Source organism: Budorcas taxicolor, chromosome 3, assembly GCF_023091745.1.
Source record: "Budorcas taxicolor isolate Tak-1 chromosome 3, Takin1.1, whole genome shotgun sequence".
Lineage (NCBI taxonomy): Eukaryota > Metazoa > Chordata > Mammalia > Artiodactyla > Bovidae > Budorcas > Budorcas taxicolor.
In genome coordinates this window covers 93,134,335-93,155,610 of record NC_068912.1, presented here as the reverse complement: position 1 = coordinate 93,155,610, position 21,276 = coordinate 93,134,335, and the positions used below count along the sequence as shown (strand labels likewise).

Here is a 21,276-nt window from a genome sequence, read left to right as displayed (position 1 = left end):
CTCATGGGGCGGCCGAAGTATTGGAGTTTCAGCTTTAGCATCAGTCCTGTTTCTACCTTGCTCCAAAACAGGAGAAGGGCGTGGCTTCCAAACTGGTTTTCTGACCGCCGGTAGATCAGGAAACAGAGCGAAGAGGCCGGGGTCCCGCCCACTCTGCGGTAGGCGGGACCCTCGGAGGGCCTGTGGGCGGCCCGCTGGGCGGGGCCTTCCGTGGGCGGGGCCGGGGAGCCGGAAGTGGCCCCGCGGAAGGGCACAAAGTGTACTGCAGTACCTGACCCATCGTCGCGGGGCACTGAGGGCCGCGGACTGACCTCCGTACACCAGAACTCCCAGTTCTCCGCGTTCTAGATGCTGCCGCCTCCTGGGACGATGGTGGCCCGCTTGCTGCTGCGCTCCTGGTCCCGGGGCCTTGCCGTTGGCCCGGGAGCCCCATGTCGGCTCCTGAGCACCGGCTTCGAGCCCAGCCAGTACCTGCAGCGCAGCATCGTGCCCACTATGCACTACCAGGACAGCCTGCCCAGGTGAGCCCGGCTTCCAGGTCCCTGTCGCCCACAGCTAGCCGAGGTTTCGGCCCCAGCCTTTCTCCAGTCACTCTTGTCTCTTCTACCGAACCCTCTTGCACCCCCAAAGCTTCACCTGGGACGCTGCCGCATTTTCCAGTCTGAAAATCCCGTGGCACTGGAACTTCAGAACGCTCAAGTTCTCTTCCAGAATCCAACCCCCCCCCGCCCCGCCTCCCCCCCCGCCCCGCCTCCCCCCCCGCCCCGCCTCCCCCCCCGCCCCGCCTCCCCCCCCGCCCCGCCTCCCCCCCCGCCCCGCCTCCCCCCCCGCCCCGCCTCCCCCCCCGCCCCGCCTCCCCCCCCGCCCCGCCTCCCCCCCCGCCCCGCCTCCCCCCCCGCCCCGCCTCCCCCCCCGCCCCGCCTCCCCCCCCCGCCCCGCCTCCCCCCCCGCCCCGCCTCCCCCCCCCGCCCCGCCTCCCCCCCCCGCCCCGCCTCCCCAAATTTCCCCAAATTCCTTCACTCTCTACAATCAGACTTTAGTTTCTCCACCTGCTTACCAGTTAGTTCCTAGTGCAAAGTTCCAAATTTCTTTCAAAAACCTGTTTACTTCCTTCCTTACCAAGCTGCCCGTCAGGGATCTCGCAGTCCAGGGGTTGGAGACCAACTCTCATTGTATATAGAACCAAGATTGTCACAGACATCCCCCAGAACCACTAGGTTGCTCTTTTTCTCTACAACCAGAAACCCCTTAACCCTTAACTGCCCACCCCTACCTTCCCAGGAATATCATCTGAGGTGATTCTTGTGAAGTTACAGTGTGCAGACTGCTAAAACAGACTAAAATGAGATTATCTAGTCCCAACCCTGCTGTATAAATTTGGTAGGAGGTCTGGGAAGAGAAAGAAAAAGTCCCTGTTCCTGTGAGATAAGCCTTGACCTTCTATGTCTGAGCTGAGCCTGTATGTAGGGGAAAGGTGAGGGATGACAGAGTCTGTCTTCGCTTGCCAAGCCCAGCAGCAGTTGGCCTTTAACTTTTAGATAGGCCTGGGCCCCACCCAGGTTTAAGATCAGAGGGATTTTCTCCACTGTAGAATTGGAAAGCTGAGAAGAATATTAAAGTCAAGGAATATGAAGATCATTTCTTTCACTCTGCAGAAAAAATATCCTGGAGCTACAAACTGTAGCACCCATCACCTGTGTATGACTCTGTAAACAATGACTCCCTCAGGCCTTCACTTCATCACCTGTATGTTGAAAGTTAGATGAGATTCCTTATCTCTGAGATTCTGGAGAGGTAAATTGTATTATCTTTACACTCATTTAGATGCCACAGTTAATGAAAAGCCCAGGCTTGAAGTCTGGTAGAACTTAGGGTTTAGATTCCAGATCTGCCACTCTTTATAACTTCAGCCAGTTCTGTCAACTTCTTTGAGCCCAGTTCTTACCTGCAAAGTAGTATCAGAATGTACAGTTCACAGGGCTGTTGTGAGGGTAGAGTGAGGTAAAATGCCAAAATAGTTGGCATCTTCTCTTGTTAGTTGGCAAGAGAAGGACTAGCCTCTTAATATCAGTATTAGGTGGTCCAACTGGACCTCCCTTCTTCTCTTATCCTTTTTCTGTCATATCGCTGCCTTTTAATCAAGCGACTTTGGACTTGCTTTCTTCTAGGAAGCCTTGCAGTATCATTTGCTTGGTTTCCAGCTATTATGTTTTTTTTCTTTGTTCTTTTTTAGTGTGGTCAAATATACAAAACATAAAATTTACCATTTTAACTATTTTTAGGTGTGCGATTCAGTTAAGTGTTTTTTTTTTCAGGGTAATGTTTTATGCACTGAGCAATTAGTCTCAGAATGTAAAATCACAAGTCTGGAGAAGACAAAGGGTGGATCAGCCTGACCTACACATTTACATTATTAACTTGATAAACATTGATTGACATGTATTTGGAGACTAGTCAGTCATGGTGAGGAGCTTACTGTATAGTGGGGGAGATTCGACAGGTAAGCAGATATAGTTATGGTATATGGATCAGTGGGAAGCAGCATCTCATGGTGGTTACGGTCATGAGATAGGAATCAGATTTGATTTTTAATCCAGCTTTACTTACTAGCCTCATGGCTGTGAGGAAATCATGTAACCTAAAAATGGGGTGTTAATATTACCTTCCTCTCAGGGTTGTTAAATACCCTGATATAAAACACTTAGGACAAAGCCAGGCATATAGCAAGTACTCAGTAGATATTCTCAAGTACTATAACTACCTTAAATATTTGTTGCATATTTCATTGTATGAGTGTGGTGGTGGGAGTGACTTAGTGCCTGGCAGAGAAAGGAAGCTTCATAGAGGAGGTGATATTTGAGTTGGAATTTGAAGATCACCACACGAGAGGAGTGAGGCAAGGATAGAGCAGCATGTGCTAAGAAACAGAAGCCTGAAAATGCATGACGTGTTCAGAAATTTTGAGAAGCTGATGGGAGGCCCAGCTCAAAGTAAAGAGTCATCACTTCAGCCCTAAGTTACTAGAGTTGAGCTGGTGTGTGTCTGTGTGTTGGTTGGGTTGGGGGAGTGGCACTGTGTCTTAAAAAAAATAGTAATGGGCCACTATTTTAGGCCTATAGTTAACCCACAGTCATTGTCAATTATCTTGTGATTTCTTTTAACCCCTAATCACTTTAGATGATAGCTGGTGTTCAAGACATAGTGGGCATGTTCTCTAGAATTCACACGGGAGGCAGGTGAGGCCCAAGTTTCCAAGATGTGGAGGATAACAGATAGAAACAGTAATGCTCTGAGCCCCAAAGGCATGTTCTGCAGATAAATTGTCTTGACAACCAGAATGATTTTACCAGAATAATAACTAGATTGTGTAAAACTACAAAAGACTTTAGAACTGTGTTCTTGCAGGGAGAAGAATAAAACACCTACTGCTTGGAGGCTTTTTAGGTAATGATATCAGAGTCACTTAGGAGAGAAATCTGGTTGGTGCTAACTTTTCTTCCATCCTTATTGCAGCAAATGGTGTTTAGATGGGGATGGAGTTCTTTGATAGAGGGTGGGAAAGAGAACCCACATGGTTAAAATGAACCTTCCAGGCCTCTCTCAAGGCTTTAGCTCTATAGCTCTTTTCAAGGCACCTGATGAACAACCCCTCAGGGAGCTCAAGGAACTTCAGCTGTGCCTTTGAAACCATTTTTGGTGTTCCTCGAGGAACTGTGGATGAAGGGTTGTGCACATACTGAAAAGGCCACAGTAATGGCAGTTGTGGTAGCAAGTTATAGAAACCGCAATTAAACTGGTTTTAGCCAAAAGCAATGTGTGAACCCACAGACCGGAAAAATCCAGGTTGGGTTAAGAGGTCCAAATGTCATCAAGACCCTGATTTGCCTTCCCACTCAACTCTTCATTCTCCATTCTCAGGTAGGCTCTCTCCTCATGGTGCCATAGTGGTAGCCATCACCTAAGGCATAGCTTTCGCACTCATTTCTTAGTAACTCAGATGTTAGAGATTCCCTTCCTCATCCTAACAGTTAAAAAAACCCCAAAACTCCTACAGTTAAGTCTTTAGGTTCTTGCCAGGTCTCATTGAGTCTGAACCAGTAAGCTTTAAGCCTACCCCTGGGAGCTGGGCATGGAGTCAGCTCTACCTGAACTGCAGGGACTTAAATAGAAAGGGTGCTATTATTAAAAGAAGTGAGAAAGTTTGGGGTAGGCAGAACACCAGTATGGTGAAACCCCATTCCAGGCACTGAGGGAGAGATGATGAGCCAGTTCCCTAGGAACATGAGCAGAGTTTGAATCTATAGGACTTGACGACCGAGTAAGTAAAAAAAAACGTATTTATCAGAAGAAAAGTAATGACAAACCTAGATGGTATATTAAAAAGCAGAGACCTTGCCGACAGAGGTCCGTATTGTCAAAGCTGTGGTTTTCCTAGTAGTCATGTACAGATGTGAGAGTTGGACCATAAGGCTGGACCATAAAGGCTGAGCACCAAAGAACTGATGCCTTCAAACTGTGGTGCCGGAGAAGACTCTTGAGAGTCCCTTCCACAGCAAGGAGATCAAACCAGTCCATCTTAAAGGGAATCAATCCTGAATATTCATTGGAGGGACAGATGGTGAGGCTGAAGTTCCAATACTTTGGCCACCTGATGGGAAGAGCCGACTCATTAGAAAAGACCCTGATGCTGGGAAAGTTTGAAGGCAGGAGGAGAAGGGGACGACAGAGGATGAGATGGTTGGATAGCACCACCAACTTGATGGACGTGAGTCTGAGCAAGCTGCGGGAGATGGTGAAGGACAGGGAAGCCTGGCGTGCTGCAGCCCGTGGAATCACAAAGAGTGGGACATGACCGAGCAGCTGAGCAACAGCAATCGAGTGCTTACTGTGTGCCAGGCGCTCTTCTCAGTCTGTGACATGTGTTGCCGCATCGAATTTGCACTCAGCACTGGAAAGTACGTATTAGTATCACCTCCATTTTATGTATGAGGGAAGTTACGTGCAGAGCAGCAGCATGCCCAGAGCCACACAGCTGTGAAGGGTGATGCCAGAGTCCGCCCTTTCACCGTTGTGCAGTTCTCCTGCTTTGCTGCAGGAGGAATCAACAGGACTCCTGAGGTCGTGGTCACAGAATTGTAAAGGAGCCGTAGAAACAGTCTCTTTCAGTTCCTTCATCTTACTGAAGAAAAAATTGATCACCAGAGATGAACATAACTTGTTTACAAAAATTTCTAACAGCTTTATTGAGATATTGGAGAAGGAAATGGCAACCCACTCCAGTATCTTTGCCTGGAAAATCCCATGGATGGTGGAACCTGGTAGGCTACATACAGTCCATGGGGTTGCAAAGAGTCGGACACGACTGAGCAACTTCACTTCACTTTATTGAGATATAATTCACGTGCCATAAAATTGACACTTTAAAAATTTGAGATATAGTAGATTTACAGTATTATATAAGTTTCAGGTGTACAACATAGTGACTGATAATTTTTCAAGATTGTACTCCATTTATAGTTAATAGAAAATGATGGCTATATTTGATGTACTATAGATACATCCCTGTAGCTTATTTTGTACCTCTTAACCCCCTACCCCTGTTTTGCCCTTCACTGCTTCCTTCTCCCTACTAATAACCATTTAGTTTGTTTTCTATATCTGTGTTTCTTGTTATATTCACTAGTTTTATTTTTAAATTTCACATATAAATGATATCATACAGTATTTGTCTTTCTCTGTCTGACATATTTCTAAGCATAATACCCAAGAATATCCATTCCTCACAGGACTCCTGGTGAGCTGGGCGTGACTTGACAGTCCATCCTTTGGTTGGCTGGCCCGTGGATAGACCTGTGTTTCTCTTTTGTATGATTCTCTGTCAAAAATACACCAATAAACTTAAAAACAGAACTTTTTTTCGCCTTAGGAGAGAAAAAGACTGTTGTTCAAAGTAAGGATAGAATTAAAATCCATGCCAGTGCAGGGTTAACACAGGTATTATAATTGTGACAGGAATCAGGAATATTTTGGCTGCTTCTGCTTCCCCTTTTTTAATTTGTTAGTATATCTACTAATTTAGTTTATGAAAATCATCATTAATACATTAAAAGGTTATTCTACCTAGAAAATAAAAGGAGTACTGTTGATACTTAAATTCATCTATTCTCATTTGTCAGTGGCTTAGGCTTCCTATTGTTTTGTTTTTTTTTGTGGTTGTTTTGGGAAAGAATTTAATTATCCAATAATTATTTATGAGGTTGGATTGGCAAGCTAACCAACCTCTTCCACATCTTGTCACCATTACACCGACCTTCGTTTCTCCCCAGGCTGCCTATTCCCAAACTTGAAGACACCATTAGGAGATACCTCAGTGCACAGAAGCCTCTGCTGGATGACAGCCAGTTCAGGTAAATGCTGAGAAACCCAAATGACCATGGTTGGGTGGTTCAGGAGAAGCTGACAAGTGGTGGCTGACCAATCTTCGGGGAGTGTCTATGATTTGACTGGGTCCTCAGGCACCTGAGACCTAGTCTTTACATTTGCAAGTTCAGGAAATACATTTTCACTCATGAAGGGCTGACCAAGCCCTAAGGTGAGACTCTTTAACTTGACTGAATAAGCAATGGTTTAGACACTAGAATGCCAAATTTGTACTGCCCTGGCAGATTTTGCCTTGTCAGCCAGCTGGCACTGGTCTGGCACTGGTCATTTGCAGAGGGCATGGGGTCTTGCTAGGGAGCTTCATTGAGGAGAGCATGTGGGAGACCAGGAGTTTGCTTGGTGAGCTTATGTACTGGGTTGGATAGCATGTCCCCTAAATTCACTCCCTTCTGAAAAACCTCAGTATGTGACCTTATTGGAAAGAGGGTAGTTGTATGTGTAACTAGTTAAGAGCAGTTCAGTTCAGTCACTCAGTTGTGTCTGATTCTTTGTGACCCCGTGGACTGCAGCACGCCAGGCTTCCCTGTCCATCACCAACTCCCGGAGCTTGCTCAAACTCATGTCCATTAAGATGAGGTCATACTATTAATAGAGAAGGTTTAGTCCTTATTCCAGTCCATAGAAGGGATAAAGAGACAGCCATGTAAAGAGGAAGGTTGGAGTGTAGTAATAGGCTAAGGAATGCCAAGGATACCTGACAACACCACAAGCGAAGAGAAAGGCCTGGAACAGATTCTCCCTGAGAGTCTTCAGAGAGAATATGGTCTTGTCAGCACCTTGATTCTGTACTTCTAGCCTCCGGAACTATGAGAGAATACATTTCTGTTGTCTTAAGCCATCTGGTCTGTGGCACTTTGTCTTGGCAGTCGTGGGAAACTAATTCAGCCTGGAAGTGGAAAATAATATTGGATATTGTAAAAAAAAAAAAGTGGATTCCATCAGGCTGTTGTATCCCGGTGTAGTACGCTTTCCACAATGGGAATTTGTTGTGCGGAATACTGGCCTTGTCATCAGAATCACATAGAGTCCTTTAATGGACAGTGGTGGAAAAATACAGATGAACTGCCCACTGTCTTTTTGTGGTTGTTTGGTCATTAAGTCATGTCCATCACTTTTGTGACCCCCTGGACTGTAGCACGCCAGGCTCCTCTGTCCATGGGATTTTCCAGGCAGGAATACTGAAGTGGGTTGCCATTTCCTTCTCCAGGGGTCTTCCCGACCCAGGAATTGAACCCACATCTCCTGCGTTGGCAGGCAGATTCTTTATCGCTGAATCACCAGGAAAGCTAATCCACTGCTTTTAAATATTCCATGTTAGTCACTTGAAGCTTCTCTTGACATGGTAATGATTTAATAGCTACTGGTTATTAAGTATTATTTTTCAAACTATCCTTAATCCTTAGCTTTATAAATATTTTAAAGATCATGTAAGGTGGTGTATTTCTGGGTTAACATATAAAGAAACTGAGACTGAGAAAGATCGAGTAACTTGTCCAAGGTCATACAATTTGAAAGTAACAGAGCTAGAATTCAAACTTAGCTCTTCTTGACTCCAAAGCTGCCTCCTAGATTATACATTATTTTATGAGATGTGAATTCATCTTCCTGATCGGTCATTTTAAGAAAATATCTTAGATTTATCTGCTTAGGTTGATTCTCCTCTTCTGATCAGAGGTACTTTCTGGTCCCAGTCCCAGATTCTAGGGATATGCTAGGGAACCCAAAGTTCTGCGATGCATTTGTGGCCATAAATCTAAAAACCACCTATTCCCTGTCATGGTTTGATTATGTCTTTTCTTGAACATTTCAGGAAAACAGAACAGTTGTGTAAGAGTTTTGAAACTGGAATTGGAAAGGAACTACATGAGCAGCTGGTCGCTCAGGACAAGCAGAATAAGCATACAAGCTACATTTCAGGTGGGTAGGCGGGGCTGTGAATGTGGTATTTCCGGAGCCTTCCATAATGGAAAGCAGGGCATCTTCTCTCCTGCTTCGGTCTCACAGGGGTTTTTGGTGAGACCAAAAACGCTTGTGCGGTGCTGTCTCATCCTCTCTCCCTGAGGTGACATTAAGGCTGAGTGAGTTCTTCCTCCACTGAGGTGTTGCCTGGACTCTGTGGTCAAGAGCAGTGGCTTGCCTGCTCTGTAGATAGGATCAGGACAGAACCTCATCATTGGTTCTGTCTGAAAAGGATGCAGGATTTAGTCCTGTGTCCTGTATGTACTGGTCTAGGTCCTTCGTTGTCTGGCCCAGCTGCCCACTCCAGCCTCGTTTCACCATCCTCCCTGACACACCCGTGCTTCGGCAAAACTGAGTAGCTTCTTCCCTCGACCCCTTAGTCTTTTCATTCTTCTGGCCCTTAATCCATGTTGTTCCCACCACCTTTTTTTACCTGGCAAATTCTTCCTTTAAGACCCAGTTAAGATGGTTGTCAGAGGTTGGGAGCAGGGGCTGGCAAAATGGTGAAGAGGATCAAAAGGTATAGACTTTCAGTTATAAAATAAGTAAGTCCTGGAAATGCAATATACATCTTGGTGACTATAGTTAGTACTGTATTGTGTATTTGAAAGTTGCTGTGAGTATGGATATTAAAACTTCTAATAAAAAAATTTTTATAAGTGTATGGTGATGGATGTGCTGAGCATTTTACATATATACAAATATCGAATCACTATGTTGTACACTTGAAGCTAATATAATGTTATATGTCAATTACATCTCAATTTGAAAAAAGCAGAAAAGACCAGATCTGGGTAGGATGATTTTTCTAGGAAACCTTTCAGCCCTTCCCATTCAGAGTTGGTTGCTTCTACTTCTGTTCTTACTGCACTTCTGTAACTCAGTTTATGTTCGTAGTAAGGTTATACATGCATATCATTTAAAGAATCAAATAGTTTTCTCATGCTTGTTATGAGAAGCAGCAGTTTCCTGACCTTGATTTAATTTCTCACTTCTCCTTTTGCCCCATTCTCTAAATTACTTTTTCATACCAATGCATCTTTTTTAGTTTTAGGCATTATCTATAGATGTCTCACTATAAAAGATTAGGATTTGTTGGTCTCTTGTATCCTCACCACATTTCCATCCCCTTATTGTCACAGCATGCTATGCTGTGCTTAGCCGCTCAGTCGTGTCCTAACTCTTTGTGATCCCATGGACTGTAGCCCACCAGGCTCTTCTATCATGGGATTCTTCAGACAAGGATACAGGAGTGGATATTCCCTTCTTCAGGGATCTTCCCAACCCAGGGATCGAATGCAGGTCTCCTGCAATGCAGGCAGATTCTTTACCGACTGTGCCACCAGGGAAGCTACCTGGTGTTTATACTGTTAAAATCATGTAAACACTGTTGTCAGCTGAGTTGTGTAGCACATTGGAATTGTTTTTCCTTTTCCATAGAAAACTTTGTTTTCTCTATGATTAATAATTATACCTCTTTTTGTTTTCCTTTCTATGTGCCTAATAATTTATTTGGGAATTTTTTAAAAATTTCTTTTCTTCCTTAATGGGTCTTTCTGCAGTTTGCTTTTTTTCCTGTTGTTTTACCCTCTTTTCTTTCTTCAGATGTTTCATAATCCTTCTCTGTTGTCTTAGACCTGAATGAAATATTAAAAGTTGTGGGAATTTTTATAAATGAGAGTGGGCTTGTCAGTCACAGCTTCAGTGTAATGTGATCAGCTAAACCACTTCCTCGGGGTACCCCTAATTTGGTGTCTTTGGGTTATTTAGACTTCTTAGGGAAGGCTTTTCCAGTTAACTGCCAAAAGGTATATTCCTGGTTGCTGCTGTTGCAGGAGTGGGATTAAGGAAAGAAGACTTGAGTTCTCATCTGTGACTTAGGTCTCCCAATTTTACTTTCTCCAGTGAAAACAACTTAAGTCTTCTACTGGAGTAGGGAGGGAATCTGGGGGGTGGGGTTCTAATGAAACAGCCCTTCAACCAGATGTACCTAGGCTGCTATGTCCTGAGCCATCTGGGGGTTCTGCTTCTTAAGTCATATTGTTTCCTGGCTTTCTCTGCTGCCAGCTTAGGGTTGGCTTTCTCTGACTCTGCTAGATAATTTTATACTTTCCAGTATTTGTTCCTTTCTTCTCTCTTATTCTCTTTGCCTTATTGGCTTATGTCTTTTAAAAATTCTTTTACTCAAGGGATCAGAAGCATAAATTCATGTCTTCTTTCATCAAATGTATCTTACCCCCATTTTAATGAATTGCATTCTATTTTAGTTCTGTTTATCTCCTTCACCAGAGTCCTTCTGGATTGAAGTCCGTGCTCTATCCCCAGGCCCAGGGCCTGGCATGGCACTGATTCTCAAGGAATGAAATGGAATTAATGGATCAACAAATGTATAACAGATAAATTTTTGTCCATTAATCCTTCCCCAATGCTTTATGTATAAAAACTACTTCTTCCCATTGAAGATACCCCATATTTGTAGAGTTCACCCATGCTTGCTAATCCAACCAGGAACTTCCCTTGAAAACATGTTTTCTAATAAGATACTGCTTCTGGAATTTTTACAAGCATCCACAGAAATACAGAGGCTAGTTTGAGGGGCTCATATGCACAGAGTTATTTCTAATTGCCTTTCAAGTATTTCCTAAAAGAGGGAGTAATGTACATAGTACACAGAATGATGGTGAAAACTTTCTGTCATTTTAGGGAGACAGTCAAGTATGGATATTATCCCTGAAAGGAGGTGAAGCACAGGAGGGATGGGGATTAAAAACTGTTCTGTTTCAGTGTGAGTGCAAGTGAGGAATTACTGTTTTTTATTTCTGTAAGTGTTAAGGAGGAAAACAGAGTGAGGAGGAATAAGCAATTAATAAATATTAGAGAAATGTAAGTCAAAACCACAGTGGTGGTTATCCACTAGAGTGGCTCCAGTCAAATAAGACTGATAGTAACGTCAACACCGCCACTAGAGAAGACTCTACACATGGACATCACCACATGGTCAATACTGAAATCAGACTAATTATATTTTTTGCAGCCAAAGATGGAGAAGCTCTATACAGTCAGCAAAAACAAGGTCAAAAGCTGCCTATGGCTCAGATCATGAACTCCTTATTGCCAAATTTGGACTTAAATTGAAGAAAGTAGGGAAAACCACTAGACCATTCAGATATGACCTAAATCAATCCCTTATGATTATACAGTAGAAGTGACAAATAAGTTTAAGGGGTTAGATCTGATACACAGAGTGCCAGAAGAACTATGAATGGAGGTTTGTGACATTGTACAGGAGGAGGTGATCAAGACCATCCCCAAGAAAAAGAAATGCAAAAAGGCAAAATGGTTGTGTGAGGAGGCCTTACAAATAGCTGAGAAAAGAAGTGAAAGGCAAAGGGAAAAAGGGAAAGATATATCATCTGAATGGAGAGTTCCAAAGAATAGCAAGGAGAGATAAGAAAGCCTTCCTCAGCAATCAATGCAAAGAAACAGAGGAAAACAATAGAATGGGAAAGACTGGAGATCTCTTCAAAAAAAAAATTAGGAATACCAAGGGAACACTTCATGCAAAGATGTGCACAAAAAAGGACAGAAACAGTATGGACATAACAGAAGCTGAAGATAACTAAGAAGAGTTGGCAAGAATACACAGAAGAAGTATACAAAAAAGATCTTCATGACCCAGATAACCACGATGGTGTGATCACACACCTAGAGCCAGACATCCTGGAATATGAAATCAAATGGGACTGAGGAAACATCACTATGAACGTAGCTAGTGGAGGTGATGGAATTCCAGTTGCGCTATTTCAAATCCTAGAAGATAATGCTGCAAAAGTGCTACACTCAGAATGGCAGCAAATTTGGAAAGCTTATCAGTGGCCACAGGCCTGGAAAAGGTCAGTTTTCATTCCAATCATAAAGAAGGGCAGTGCCAGCGAACATGCACACTACTGCACAATTGCACTCATCTCACACGCTAGCAAAGTAATGCTCAAGATTCTCCAAGCCAGGCTTCAACAGTGCGTGAACCAAGAACTCCCAGATGTTCAAGCTGGATTTAGAAAAGGCAGAGGAACCAGAGATCCAATTGCCAGTATCCATTGGATCATCAAAAATCCAAGAGAGTTTCAGAAAAACATCTACTTCTGTTTTATTGACTACACCAAATAAATTGTTGTGTGGATCACAACAAAGTGTGGAAAATTCTGAAAGAGATGGGAATACCAGACCACCTGACCTGCCTCCTGAGAAATCTGTATGCAGGTCAAGAAGCAACAGTTAGAACTGGACATGGAACAAGACTGGTTCCAAATAGGAAAAGGAGTACGTCAAGGCTGTATATTATCACCCTGCTTGTTTAACTTCTATGCAGAGTACATCATGAGAAATGCTGGGCTGGAAGAAACACAAGCTGGAATCAAGATTACTGTGAAAAATATCAATAACCTGAGATATGCAGATGGCACTACCCTTATGGCAGAAAGTGAAGAGGAACTAAAGAGCCTCTTGATGAAAGTGAAAGAGGAGAGTGAAAAAGCTGGCTTAAAATTCAATATTCAAAAAATGAAGATCATGGCATCTGGTCCCATCCCTTCATGGCGAATAGATGGAGAAACATTGGAAACAGTGAAAGACTATTTTCTTGGGCTCCAAAATTACTGCAGATGGTGACTGCAGCCATGAAATTAAAAGATGCTTGCTTCTTGGAGGAAAAGCTTGACAGCATATTAAAAAGCAGAGATATTACTTTGCCAACAAAAGTCTGTCTAGTCAAAGCTATGGTTTTCCAAGTAGTCATGTATGGATGTGAGAGTTGGATCATAAAGAAGGCTGAGCGCTGAAGAATTGATGCTTTTTAACTGTGGATTTGGAGAAGACTCTTGAGAGGCCCCTGCACTGCAAGGAGATCCAACCAGTCCATCCTAAGGGAATTCAGTCCTGAATATTCATTGGAAAGACTGATGGTGAAGCTGAAACTCCAATACTTTGGCTATCTGATGTGAAGAGCTGACTCATTGGAAAAGACCCAGATGCTGGGAAAGATTGAAACCAGGAGGAGAAGGGGAGGACAGAACACAAGATGGTTGGATGGCATCGCCGACTCAATGAACATGAGTTGAGAAAGCTCCAGGATGGTGATGGACAGGGAAACCTGGCATGCTGCAGTCCAGTGGGTCGGGAAGAGTCAAGAATCGGAAACAATTGTGCAACTGAACTGAACTGAATGGTAACAAATGTTGCTGAGGATGTGGAGAAATTGAAACCCTTGTACACTGCTGGTGGTAATGGTGCAGCCACTTCAGAAGACACCTTGGCAATTCCTCAAAAGATTAAACATAGAGTTCTGGTTCACGATGGTGGAGTAGAAGGACATGGAATTCACCTCCTCCCACCGATATGTCAGAAATATTTCTACATGTGGAACAGTAGAATATCTACTGAAAGCTTGCAGAAAATCCCATACAACCAAAGATGCAAGGAAGGTCCCCACTTAACTGGGTAGGATGAAGGGAAAAGGGAGAAGAGGAAGTGGGATAGGACCTGCACTCCTGGGAGGGAGCTGTGAAAGATGACCTCTTCCCTCACCTGACAACCTCCTTCACTGAGTATGAGATCCACCAGGACAGATAGGGAGCTTCAGAGGCTGGAGAGAAGAGTGTAGAAGCTGGCTTGCTACCCTGCAGAGTAGAGAGACCCACAGATGGTCTGGGCCATATTGCCTCACTTCTGAGCCCAAGACACCTGCCTGCTGGTGTGTGCAGCAACTGGGTGCTGAAACTTAGGTTTCAGAGGGCAGACCCAGGGGTAGGACATGGTTTGGCTGTGGGGAGACAGCCCAAAGGGCTTGGAGTATGGCCAGGCTGAACAAAAGGTGTGCACATGATTGATGGTATTGGCACAAAAACAGACATATGTATCAGTGGAACAAAATAGCCCAGAAATAAATCCACACACCTACAGTCAATTAATCTATCACAAAATAGGCAAGAATATACAGTGGAGACAAGACAGTCTCTTTAATAAGTGGTGCTGGGAAACTGGAGAACTACATGTAAAAGAACAAAGTTAGAACATTCTGTAATACCATATACAAAAATAACTCAAAATGATTAAAGACCTAAGTATAAGATCAGTTACAATAAAGCTACTAGAGAAAAACATAAGGAGAATACTCTTTGACATGAAACATAGCAATGTTTTTTTTTAGGTCTGTCTCCCAGAGTAATGGAAATAAAAGCAAAAATAAGTGAATGGGACCTAATTAAACTTAAAAAGCTTTAAAAGCACAGCAAAGGAAACCATAAATAAAACAAAAAGACAACCTGTGAAATGAGAGAAAATATTTGCAAATGATGTAACCAACAGAGATTAGTCTCCAAAATGTACAAACAGCTGCTACAGTTCAATATAAAAAAACAAACAGCCCAATCAAAAAAATGGGAAGAAGACCTAAGTAAACATTTCACCAAAGAAGATATAAAGAGATAGCTGATGAGCACATGAAGAGATGCTCAATATCGCTAATTATTTGAGAAAAAAAATATGGGGTATTGCCTCACGCCAATCAAAATAGTCATCATTAAAAAGATCTACAAATAATAAATGCCAGAGAGGGTGTGGAGAAAAGAGAGCCCTCCTACACTATTGGTGGGAATGTAAATTGGTGCAGCCGCTGTGGGGAACGGTATGGAGGTTCCTTTAAAAACTAAAAATAGGGTTACTGTATGATCCAGCATATATGCAGATATATGGGCATATATCTGGAGAAAAACTCTGCTTCATAAAGGTACATGCTCCCCAGTGTTCATAACTGCACTATTTACAGCAGCCAAGACATGAAAACAGTGTAAGTGTCCATCCATAGGTGAATGGATAAAGAAGATGTGGGGTGTATACACACACACACACACACACACACACACATATGTATAATATATACACATACACAATGGAATACTACTCAGCTGTCAAAAAATGAAATAATGCCATTTGCAGCAACATGGATGGACCTAGAGATTATCAAATATACTAAAGTAAGTCAGAGAAAGATAACCATCATATGTTATCACATGTGGAATCTAGAATATGCAGATGAGCTTATTTCCAAAACATGTTTGAGACAGACTCACAGACATGAAAATAAACTTATGATTGCCGAAAGGGGAGAGGTGGTGGGGGAGGGATAAATTAGGAGTTTGGGATTAACAGATACCAATATATCTAAGATAGATAAACAGCAAGGACCTACTGTACAGCGCAAGGAACTGTATTTGATATCTTGTAATAATCTATAATGGGTAAGTGTCTGAAAAAGACTAGGTGTATGTGTAACTGAATCCCTTTGCTCTACACCTGAACTAACACAGCATTGTAAATCAATGATACTTCATTCTCAGTCGAAAAGCAAAGGGTTAGAGTAGACTTCCCATATGACCCAGCAATCCCTTTCCTAGCTATATCTTCCAAGAGAACTGAGAACATAATGTCCACACATACAGAAAGCACTAGCATTATAATAACCAACAAGTGGAAACAAATGTCCATCTACAGGTGAATGGATAAACAAGATACAGTATATTATTGGAACATTACTTAACAATAAACAGAAATGAAGAACCAATACATGTTACAGTGTGGATGAATCTCCAATACATTATTATAAGTGATAGAGTGTGTGTTTAATTGCTTAGTTGTGTCGACTCTTTGCAGCCACATGGACTGTAGCCCACCAGGATCCTCTGCTCAAGAAATTTTCCAGGCCAGAATATTGTTTTTTTGTACTGCAGTGGATCTTTCTGACCCAGGGATCGAACCCGCATCTCTTGTGTCTCCTACATTGGCAGGTGGGTTCTTTACCACTAGAGCCACTGGGAAGCCCATAAGTGATAGAAGTCAGAAGCAAAAGACCACATGTTATATGATCCTATTTAATGTTTTTGAATTACTGCAAAGCAAAAAAAAAAAAATCAAAAAATTTCACCCTCTGAAAGTGAATGTCATTTCTTCTAAATATGCTTGATTTTTTTTTTCTTTCTCACATTCTCTCTTTAGGAACTCTTTATTGTTCATTTTTATTTTTTAGGCCCCTGGTTTGATATGTATTTAACTGCTCGAGATCCTGTTGTCCTGAACTTTAATCCATTTATGTCATTCAACCCTGATCCAAAGTCTGAGTATAATGACCAGCTCATCCGGGCCACCAACATGACTGTCTCTGCCATCCGATTTCTGAAGACACTTCGGGCTGACCTTCTGGAGCCAGAAGTGTTCCATTTGAACCCTGCCAAAAGTGATACCGATACCTTCAAGAGATTCATACGCTTTGTGCCTTCCTTCCTATCTTGGTATGGTGCCTACTTGGTCAATGCATATCCCCTGGACATGTCCCAGTATTATCGGCTTTTCAATTCAACTCGTTTACCAAGACCCCATCGAGATGAACTCTTCACCGATGACAAGGCCAGACACCTCCTGGTCCTAAGAAAAGGACATTTCTACATCTTTGATGTCCTGGATCAAGATGGGAACATTGTGAGTGCCTCTGAAATCCAGGCTCATCTGAAGTACATTCTGTCAGACAATAGCCTGGCCCCCGAGTTTCCGCTTTCCTATCTGACTAGTGAGAACCGGGACATCTGGGCAGAGCTCAGACAGAAGCTGGTGAATGGTGGCAACAAGGAGACCCTGAGGAAGGTGGACTCGGCTGTGTTCTGTCTCTGCCTAGATGACTTCCCCATTAAGGACTTTGTCCACTTGTCCCACAGCATGCTGCATGGTGACGGCACAAACCGCTGGTTTGACAAATCCTTTAACCTCATTATAGCCAAGGATGGCACTGCTGCCGTCCACTTTGAGCATGCCTGGGGTGATGGTGTTGCAGTGCTCAGGTTTTTTAATGAAGTGTTTAAAGATAGCACTCAGGCCCCGGCTATCACTCCCCAGAGCCAGCCGGCCAGCACTGACTCTTCTGTGGCTGTACAAAAACTCAACTTCAAGCTGAGCGATGCTTTAAAGACTGGCATTAGCATTGCTAAGGAAAAATTTGATGCCACCGTGAAAACCCTCACCATTGACTACATCCAGTTTCAGAGAGGAGGCAGAGAATTCATGAAGAAGCAGAAGCTGAGCCCTGACTCGATGGCTCAGCTGGCCTTCCAGATGGCCTTCCTGCGGCAGTATGGGCAGACGGTGGCCACCTATGAGTCCTGTAGCACTGCAGCATTCAAGCACGGCCGCACCGAGACCATCCGCCCAGCCTCCATCTTCACGAAGAGGTGCTCCGAGGCCTTTGTCAGGGAGCCTTCCAAGCATAGCGCTGGAGAGCTTCAGCAGATGATGGCCAAGTGCTCCACATACCACAACCAGCTGACCAGAGAAGCAGCGATGGGTGAGACGGGGCTGGGGAGCGTGCCGCTTGGTCTTGTTGCCCTCAGCTCTGGGGTGTGCCTCAGTACTATTCTGATTTCCACCCTTCCCTAGGCTTAATCCATCTGCCAGCTGGTGATTATTTTTTCTTTAGCAGTCTGAACAGCCAGACTAGCCACTAGGGACAGAACATTCTCTCCCCCTGAGCAGGAATGGGGTGATGCGTCTGACTTAAATGCATCATCCTCATTTAAGGTCACTTTCAGCTGTGTCACATACTCTCTTCCTATTACTTATTGGTCTTCAGCCTCGTTTTTGACAGTGCAGGATTTCTAAGCCCACGGCCCCTCCTACTTCAGCCCAGTTGTAGTGTGTTGGCTGCGTGTAAATAGGCCATCTCAGAAGCTCTTCCCTACCTAAGTGGCATCATTTTGCTCCTTTCTGATAAAATTCAAGACCTAGGAAGGACCTGAAGGATCACATAGCCCAGTCCTTTCATATGGCAAAGTCCTGGAACTGAAAGGGACCTCCAAGACATTCTGGTCTCAGCCTTCTCTATTTTATAGGTAGGTTTCACTCACCCTAGCTTCTGGGTGAGTGAAAAGCCTCTGTTTCATCAGCATAGAAACTGGGGCCTCTGTAGTCAGTTAGGCACGGAGACCACTGGCCCAGGATCACACAGCAAATTAGCAGGAAAGCTGAGATTAGAACCAAGTCAAATACCCTTTCCATTTTGTTCCACTGACTCCATCTTGTCCTTTGTACTTGATTTGGGCTTTTGGTTTTCCCCTTAGTTTTTGAGTCCATGGTTTGCTCTCCACATACTTTTCATGATTGTTTAAACTGATTGAATCTCAGAATTTTAAAAACTAGGTTTATCTTAGACTGATTTTTAGCTCAGCTATTCACTGCTTTTTTAAAAGGAATATTCTAGAATGCACTGCTCCAGAATTTAGCAATTTTAGTGTGAATGCAGAGGTCGACAAACCCTTCTTCCCCTCTCAAGGATGCTGTGAAGGATATTCCTGTCTTGGGTGAGAGGTGTTACTTAGTGAGGTCCCTTTCAGTTCTGAGAGTCTGATTTTCCGTTTTGTCTTTGACAGGTCAGGGCTTTGATCGACATTTGTTTGCTCTGCGGTACCTGGCAGCAGCCAAAGGGATCAGCATGCCCGAGCTGTTCCTGGACCCTGCATATAGGCAGATAAACCACAACATCCTGTCCACCAGCACGCTGAGCAGCCCAGCAGTGAGCATTGGCTGCTTTGCCCCCGTGGTCTCTGATGGTTTGGGCATTGCATACGCTGTCCAGGACAACTGGATAGGCTGCAACGTCTCTACCTACCAAAGCCGCAATGCCCGTGAGTTTCTCCAGTGCGTGGAGAAGGCCTTAGAAGACATGTTTGATGCCTTAGAAGGCAAAACCATCAAAACCTAGCTTCTGGGTGAGTGAAAAGCCTCTGTTGCATCAGCATAAAAACTGGGGCCTCTGTAGTCAGTAGGCACTGTTCTGTGACTAATGAAACTGATTATGAGGTGCCTGAGCACCATTGTTATAAGATTTGAGCCTTAAAACCATGGTTTTAAAGCTAAACATATGATTTCCAAGATCATAACTAAAGATAATGTGATATTTCGGTTTTAAGGACATTATTAGGAGGTAAGATTTGGAAAATAACTCAGATGTACTTATTGTTGAAGCTGAAATAAAATTTAATTCTTTCTTAGCGGTGGTTCCTCTTAGGCTGTTTTGTTTGGGGTTTTGTTTGTTTTAATTGTTTAACCTAATTGCCTAACCCCCACAAAGAGCTTCCCAGTAGTAAGTTCAGGTGACAGTTCCTGTTGGCTCCTGGTTCTTCAGGTAATGGTGGGAAACACGCATCTTTCCTATAAACTTGCTTCTCTCTCCTGGGATATCCTTTCTTTAAAAATCCTCTTCATTTTTCTAAGGAGTAAACTGTTACTGCCTGATTCTGATAGTCCTGCTGCAGTGAAGGGGTTATACCCTTGGATTTAAGGAGTTCTGTTTCACCATTCTTCGAGCCAAATGAAGATTAAGAATGTATGTGTATTTATTTTTACCAGTTGAATCTTTTTTTTTTGATTATCACAGAAAAAATTTTAATTCCAGAAAAAGAACCAATTTAGTAATCCAAGGGATCAGTTAAAAAAAGATAATTAATCTTAAATGACGAAGTTGTGTCATTATTAAAATAATGTTTTACATAGGTATTTAATTGAATTAGCAAGAAATTATATCTAATATGACTTCTAAAATAGTATACAAAGTTGTTTGATCAATATGATCCCAATTTTATAATATAGTTTTTCTAACACATACATATGTATCTTACATATATACTGCATATATAACATACATTTGAATAAATATTAATAGAGGTTTTACCAGTTGAATCTTGTGTGCTGATTATGCTCTGTACATTGTGCAGAGCATAGAAACCTCTCCATTGAGTGAAATGAACACAAAATTTATTGTTAGAACATCACTGCTCTAGCAATGTATTGTTTAAAGTACTGCTATAATGTGAAAAGGAAGAGTATCCTGTTGTTTTTGAAAAGGAAGGGTTTTTTGTTTGTGTTTAATTTCACATGTGTGTCCAGTGGCTTGCCCAGTGAGTTACTGGACAGCTGGAACTTGAACTCTGATAATGAGCCAGTCACAAAGTTCTTCCAGTGCATTATCTCATTTAATCCTCCTCACAGTTCATGTCAACACACCTGCCTGTTTTCTTAGCCAACACTGTCCATTCTTTGCTCAGTAACCATTTGGTAAATACCCAACAGATCCCAGGTCCTCTGTACTCCTTGATTTGATCGGAGAGAGGCATTTGGGGGCTGCCAGTGACTGAAGCAACTTAGTAGCAGCAGCAGCGCACATAAACATATGCTGCTTTCATTCAGCAAACATGATCAGGAGTATCTGAACGTGGTATCTTGGTTCCACCATGTCCTTACTTTATGACTATAGGAAAGTTCTTTTGTCTTTCTGGTCTGTGAGTTCCTTTGTAAAATGGGGATAATTCCTGTAGCATGGGGATGTTATCAGAATTAGCTGTAACAATATAGGTAAAGTACCCAGCACACAGTTGGAGCTGAGTCTCTGCTCTCTTGCTCTGTGATGTCTCTGCTGCCAGTTATATTCCTTAGTGAAATACTCACCTCTGTTGAATAGCAAGTTCCCCATAGCAGGAGCTCTTAAGACCAAAGCCTCAGTTCAAACTTGATGAAAAAGTATATATTTCATGCTTACATCAGGTGAATGTACCCTTGGGCAGTACACCTTGGGTGCAGGCAGTTCCTTAACGATGCTACGGCTGCTGGCCCGTCTCAGTGTTCAGCATTCCTATTTACAACTTTCCCCACCCTTCCTTCTGGTCTTGGGTTCACGCTGTGAAGGAGTCTATAGGGTGAGTAGAATGGCAAAAACAAGTATTAAGTCTCAGTCCAGTTGGGGCTCACACACACGTCTTGCACATTGGTATAGAACTCTACTTG

General features: G+C 43.1%; 1 protein-coding gene across 1 annotated transcript; it reads left to right on the top strand.

Moving 5' to 3' along the window:
• The first annotated feature begins 234 nt into the window (after window positions 1–234).
• Window positions 235–19,480, top strand: CPT2 (carnitine palmitoyltransferase 2). The gene is made up of 5 exons (XM_052637008.1): window positions 235–521; window positions 6,327–6,407; window positions 8,252–8,358; window positions 16,481–17,785; window positions 18,867–19,480. The coding sequence occupies exons 1-5, from the start codon at window positions 349–351 to the stop codon at window positions 19,196–19,198; spliced, it is 1,998 nt and encodes a 665-aa protein (XP_052492968.1). The 5' UTR covers window positions 235–348; the 3' UTR covers window positions 19,199–19,480.
• Window positions 19,481–21,276: the final 1,796 nt, after the last annotated feature.

Coding starts and splice junctions, on each gene's coding strand:
- CPT2 (XM_052637008.1), top strand. CDS start 349: ATGCTGCCGCCTCCTGGGACGATGGTGGCCCGCTTGCTGCTGCGCTCC. Junction 6,408..8,251: donor CTGGATGACAGCCAGTTCAG/GTAAATGCTGAG, acceptor TGAACATTTCAG/GAAAACAGAACAGTTGTGTA. Junction 8,359..16,480: donor GCATACAAGCTACATTTCAG/GTGGGTAGGCGG, acceptor TTTATTTTTTAG/GCCCCTGGTTTGATATGTAT.